General features: G+C 38.2%; 1 protein-coding gene across 1 annotated transcript; it reads right to left on the bottom strand.

The window, feature by feature from the left end:
• Positions 1 to 2,474: 2,474 nt before the first annotated feature.
• NPS (neuropeptide S) lies at positions 2,475 to 6,123 on the bottom strand. The gene is made up of 3 exons (XM_039250753.1): positions 5,996 to 6,123; positions 5,805 to 5,907; positions 2,475 to 2,654 (listed from the first exon to the last, which is right to left on the bottom strand). Exons 1-3 carry the CDS (start codon positions 6,121 to 6,123, stop codon positions 2,475 to 2,477), a joined length of 411 nt encoding a protein of 136 aa, XP_039106684.1.
• Between the last annotated feature and the right edge of the window lie 240 nt (positions 6,124 to 6,363).

The following is a 6,363-nucleotide window of genomic DNA, read 5'->3' as shown; positions in this document are numbered from 1 at the left end:
TTTTTAATGATTGCATTCTCGTTACCTAAAGTACTCTCTCTAGATATACTAGGTGCACAATAAATATTTGTCAAGTGAGTGAATCAACAAATGAATGAGCAAATGAAGAACCCCATAAGGTCAGTTGTGCTAACCCTACTTCATAGGTGATGAAACTTGGGCTCAGAAAGATTCCAGAAGCTTGAGCAAGGTCATCCAACTGAGCAAACAGTGGCACTGAGATCCAAGCAGGTCTATGTGGCCCAGGGGTCTGTGACATCCTGCTCATCCAGTCCTGCTTTGTATGCACTTTCTCCACACCAGCATTCTCCCCTCAGGCGCCCATGGCCCTCATGGGTTCTTTTCCTTCCCCTTGAAAAAAATCTCTCCAGATAAGAAATGAAACCTAAACAAGTTAAGGTATGGTTGGCCAAAATTAACTCCTCACAATATTATTCCTCTCTTGGGATATTTGCATTCTGAGGACTCCCAGAGCCTTGCCTAAGGCAGCTGGCTCTAAAGGTGAAATATGGTCTTCCTCCAACAAACTCGTCCCCCACCAGGATGTGGGAGAGAGCAAAGTGTCATTAGCATCTGGTGACCAGCTCCTCATCACCTCCCATCGCCCCAGGTCTTTCTCCGTGCTGTGGCTTTGGGAGCACGCAGGCTCAGGGCTCTGCAGAAACTGGTACCAATTATTGAATACAGTCCACTGGCCACTTGGTTTCTACACTGGCTTAGGGTTCACTTTCCCAAAGGTTTACATGGTTAGCCTTTGGTCACCTCTCTAAATGACACTATCTAGATATGACTTGGAGGTATCCTTCATCTTAAACACCTTATTCCTAAAATCTTAGCAAAAGGTACAATTTCTCCTCAGAAGGTAAATTTCCCTGCTGCTAGCTTTTCCTCTGCTACAGTTTTTAGAGTGCAAATCCTTTTTCATAGGGCTTTTTCCCCCTGAGGTTACAATGATATTTTAGGTCCAGAAGTGGGAAAAGAATTTTTCCAATTATGTTTTTAGTGTTTTATTACTCCAACCAATCCATATAAATGCTAATAGGAAATTAGGAAGGTTCCTTGCAACAACAGTGTCTTCCCTACATAGATGCCCAATCGACACCGCACTTACCATGAGCGTATTAATGCAGTAACTATTTTTCAACTTCGCAGGAGTAAATAACACCTATTGGGTTAGTTAATTGGCCTCCCTGCCAATAATGCTGGACAGAATTAAAAAAAAATACTAGTTTCTTTGACAATCTGCTGTCAGATTTTCCAGTTTATTGGAAGTACTCTGCGTCTCACCCATTAGGCTTATGGTGCCGCAGAGCTTGTGAGCAGACAGGACATTACTAATAGATAAATTCCTTTGCTGCATTCCAGATGCTCTGAAGGAGGGCAGGGAGGGCTGAGCTGCTGCTGGCCAGCTGGCTAGATTTCTAAAGCTGTCCCCATAGGAACAAAGGCCAGGGCCATAGGGGCCAAAGGGTATGAGGGTCTCTAGTCCATTTTAAAGTGCATGAGGACTTTTTCACCTCATCTGTGTCTATACACATAGAGTGAAGTGGAAAACATAATGATTTTCTTGGTTGGAATGCCCTTCGTGTGCTGCAGAATCAAACATGCATGTACATATTTAATAAAGTTAGGCCTCTGAAGAAATAACACGTCAACCAATGTTGCATTATCCTTTTAAAACAAGTAATGTCAGGAGTTACAGTAGAAGGAGGGTCCACATCTTTCCTGGAGAGGGACAGGGTGGGGTGTTAATCAGTGCAATTTGGAGGGACTGATTCACAAAGGACTCCCCCACACCACAGGTCAACCAGCAGCCCCTCTGTTGTCATTATTGTTACTGGCACTGTTTCTGTGTTTTAAGATAAAAGGAAATGACAAACTTCTGAGACAAAACAACAATCCATGGCCAAGTATATTTGATGGAAAGAAGAGCAAGAGTTATGCTCAGAGGACACAGGTGACATTTGTTTCTGGTATCAATCAATTGATTGAGGAAAATACAGTGGTAACATGAATCTTAACTTTGAGTAACATTGCAAGACTCTCTAAGAAACTGACATAGCACATCCCAGAAGAATTGGTCCTGCTGAGTCATTTCAGAAAGCCACGTTTAAAAGAAAAAAAGTCAGTATTATGACATACAGTATTATGGGTAGGAAAGAAATCGTACCATTGTCATATCAGTAAAAATGCTCATACTTTCTGGGCAATTTAAGATCAAAGCAAATGTGTCAATCCTTAGGCAGGGAAGTTGCTAACTGATCACATAAATAGTTTATTTTCTTGCTGTGGAAGTTTGAGGCATATTTACATTTTTTTCAAACTCAGTTTACTCTGCACCAGCTCAGAGAGAAACGATATTTAAGAATTGAGAACACACCAACACTTAATGATAAAGATACAACTGACTTTTAGCACATTAGTCATACTCTACAAAGTGTGAGATTAATTCCCAGAGTCCTTTGCACACTTGTTCATGACTTTGCTCTTCGAAAGGAAGTTTTTTTCATCCCTGTTCCAACCCCGTTGCGAAAGGACCTTTTCATAGACGTCTTCTCCAAAATTGGCTTTAGAAAATCTGGTCCCTCGCTCCTGTCCATCCTGGTTGCGCAGCTGTTCAGCAGGATGAGAAAGTAATCAGATTTTCCAGATACCTGGTAATTCAGATTGGGGAGGAGGGAGAGAATACAGCTGTAGGGTTAAAAGTTTATTTCAATAGTAATAATTTTGAAAACCTTAAGGCAATAAATCCAATGTCTTCAACCTTTCTAAGAGGGAAGTTTTGCCAGAGCACAATATACACTTTATCTAAATACAAAATATTATTCAGAGCTCTTGTCTAACTTTTATACTACTTATGTCATTGCTGTTCTCCAGTCCTTGCATCATACACCATATATAGTTATCTGGTTGCCATTACTTTATAAAGCATCTTTCACTTGGCACTAATGGGTCCTGGGAAGTTTTTTAAATTCACTAAGAAAAACGGCCCATGATAACCAAACTTCAGGTTTCATTAGGAAACACTTTCATTCTGGGATTTGTCCTGGGCCATTTGCAACGGCTCCCCATAAGGATATCTTGCTACTTGAACAATGGCATCTACATCTTTTGACTTTGGCTCAGGCTCTCATCCATGTCTCAAAGACCTGGATAGTATAGAGGGCACTTAGTCTTGAAAGAAATATACATCTGGAAACTTAAAGCTCAAATTGGCCATCAAGAATCGGATCAACCTCACTCTTTCTTGAAGAAACCAAGTAAAGAGCAAAGGGGGATGTCCCAAGAAACAGGGCTGGAAATTCCAGGAGGCAGGCCTGACCCAGGGATCAAATAAGAATTTTCAACACTTGTCAATCACAAAAGAGGGATTTTCAGAGGAAGTACAACCTTGATGAGTCACAACTGCAAATTCCATCAATAAATGGAGTAAAGATTTATCAGTGATCTTCCTCGTGGTAAATGCTTTCTGTGCTTCATCTCATTTTATCCCCATCCGAAAGCTCTATGTATGAAGTAGGTATTATTATTTCTCAGTTTTAAATGAGGAGATTAAATGACTTGTAGGTGAAGCAGGGATTTGAGAGGAAGCATTTGGTTCCAAGTCCATGTTTCTCAACCACACAGGTGCAATAAGAGGAAAAGGGCGCCGGGGCGCCTGGGTGGCTCAGTCAGTTGAGCATCCAACTCTTGATTTTGACTCAGGTCATGAACTCATGGTTTGTGAAGTCAAGCCCTGTGCTAACAGCACAGGCTCTTGCTAACAGCATACAGCCTGCTGGGATTCTCTCTCTCTCCCTCTCTCTCTGTCCTTCCCCTGCTCTCTCTCTCTTTCTCTGCCTCTCTCCCAATTGTGCTCTCTCTTTCTCTCTCAAATAAACATTTTTAAAAAAATAAATAGGGAAGGGGGGCTGAGCGGTTTTATTATAAAGAAAGAAACATACTACAAAGTGAAAATTACACATTTTCTCTTCCTAGTGCAGGAAAACAAGCGTGGTTTCATGTTACTTTAGAAGTTGAAATGGGGACAGAGTGAAAGATATGCTCTCTGGGATCTTCATCTATGACTTGGTGAGCTACTGAAGGTTCCAGCAGTCAGTGCTCTCAGGCAAACCATTCCCATTGACCTCTGGAAAAAAGATGGGCATTTTTTTTTTCTTTTTTGGACCCAGAAATAATCCGACAGGGTTTCAGAAATATTGACCATCAGAAAACCAATCAAAAACTCTTATTTGAATGCCCACTATATGTTTTCCCCTGTGTTAATGGAGGAAATCTAAGCACAATATAATACCATCTATTTTAAATTCCTAGCAAGGAGGGGCCTATGAATCATTTCAGAAAAAGAAGCATTCCAATTTTTTGCAGAAATATTCATGATGCCACCTTTATATTGAAAAAGAAATGCATCCATTCTGGTTATGGGATCCTGAAAACATCCCTAAAGTGATACTAATATACGTTGCTGATCATTGAAGGGAGTCCTTGCCAGAGCCTGCTTATTAACAGAATAATGGCATATTTGCTTAGTTCATGGACTTTAAGAAGTTCACAACAAATATTACAAGCCTATATATTATTACTCTGTGTGGTTACTCATTTTAAACAGTCAAATTGGTACCATTCCTACATGATGGAGTTATAATGAGAACGGAATTGTCACAAAAATAGAAACATGGAAAACAAAGAAACATTTCATTTATGGACAAGCAGATTTGTAAGTACATTAGAAGAAAGTACATTCTTAATTTTAAAAAAAAGCCACATACAAATGCCTCTTGTTCAACAGAAATGTCATGAACAAACCTTGGGGAAAAGAATAAAAAGTAATTAGGAAGACACTTGAGAACATATACCAATTTATGGGTTGTGACTCATCAACTTGATCAATATGGTTGGTGTCTTATAGAATCAATGACTCAATTAGTGTTGAATGCTCATAGGACTAAATCAGGAAAGAAGCTAGCTTTAGTAAACCAGAAATAGAAAAATGACAGATGCAAAGATTAGTGAGAAGCCCAATAATATAAACAGCTAGACCATTACGTTTGAACATATATCTATTATTTAGGATTTATGTAGCATCTAATTATCCTAAAAATAGTTTCATGAATTGCATTGACTCGGTAATTATAGTATGCCAGGTTAAGTTTCAGTGAATACAAAATGTTATAGGCAACAAAATAATTATTTAAAATTTTAAACAATGTATTGACATTAAAACAACTGAAATATGTCAAAATAGCATTCAAAGCCCAAAGATGTTCATTTTCTGAAGGTTTTGAACTGTTCAATGATTAAAATTGGAAGCTAAATCAATATTCTTGAGTAGACATATAAATTAATATTTTATATGATATTTCATTTAGATCCGATGCATTATCTATGTTCTGTATCTGAAAAAGTTACCATTTTTTGTAAAATTAGTAAATTCACTATTTTAAAAAAATGATCCATTGTATTTGTAATATAGTTTCAATGGTTAAATGTTCACTTTGACAGTCAGTGAACACATGTGGAATAAATAAATTTTTGTGGGCAACACTATGTACATTTTGCGTTGAAATTAGTGCTTTTCTATGCAGGACCCAACTCCTAAATAATTCAAAACAAATATGAGTAAGTCCAGCACTATTTATTGTCACGTAAATGCTTCTTTTTACTAATTTCATGACTCTACTTATATTTTTTTCATTGAAAGCTCTACTAATGAGAAATTACTTTTCTGTCACATATTCCTTGAGATTATTTTCAAATTTAAACACTTATAAGCCAAGCATCAAAAATAGAGGCAAAACTCTTACCTTAGAAGGTGGAACTGGGTAACACCAGAACACTTGCGTTGTAGAAATCAAGAGAAGTAGAGTAAGGCTGAATTTTAATGAGCTGTAGATAGGGGGGAAAAACCTTAAGATTAGTTTCATTTAAGCAAGTATAAATTTAAAAGCATACACAAATTCAATATTTTTCTTTGTGGAGAAAAGCAGTCTTTTACCTAATCATTTTGGGCATTCCAAAAGCTCCGCAGATCGGTGGTTTTATTGCCAAATTCCTCACACTTACTGTCAGATCTTCCTTGGGTGACCCTTTTATACCAGAAAGGTTCAGGAGTAAAAATGTCATTACGTCCCTCATATGTGACTAATTGGTTCTTTTTTTGTTCTTGTTAAGTCGGAAAAGGACAGTAATGCACAAGCATTGTCACGGAGCTACCAAGGACTGACTTCATTTAAAGTTTGCCATTAAAAATGTCCTTCAAAAGCATTGTCTTCTAAACTGCGTCATTGTGACACAGACCTAGAGATCTCAGAAGAAGCCACAAGTTTGTTTAACTTAAAGTTTAACACTTCCGAAGGATGGCAT

Source organism: Hyaena hyaena, unplaced genomic scaffold (assembly GCF_003009895.1).
Source record: "Hyaena hyaena isolate Hyena2069 unplaced genomic scaffold, ASM300989v1 scaffold_380, whole genome shotgun sequence".
NCBI classification, from domain to species: Eukaryota; Metazoa; Chordata; class Mammalia; order Carnivora; family Hyaenidae; genus Hyaena; species Hyaena hyaena.
This window is presented reverse-complemented; position numbering and strand designations above follow the sequence as displayed.

Coding starts and splice junctions, on each gene's coding strand:
- NPS (XM_039250753.1), bottom strand. CDS start 6,123: ATGACATTTTTACTCCTGAACCTTTCTGGTATAAAAGGGTCACCCAAG. Junction 5,908..5,995: donor GGAATGCCCAAAATGATTAG/GTAAAAGACTGC, acceptor ACTAATCTTAAG/GTTTTTCCCCCCTATCTACA. Junction 2,655..5,804: donor ACCCAGTTCCACCTTCTAAG/GTAAGAGTTTTG, acceptor CTGAATTACCAG/GTATCTGGAAAATCTGATTA.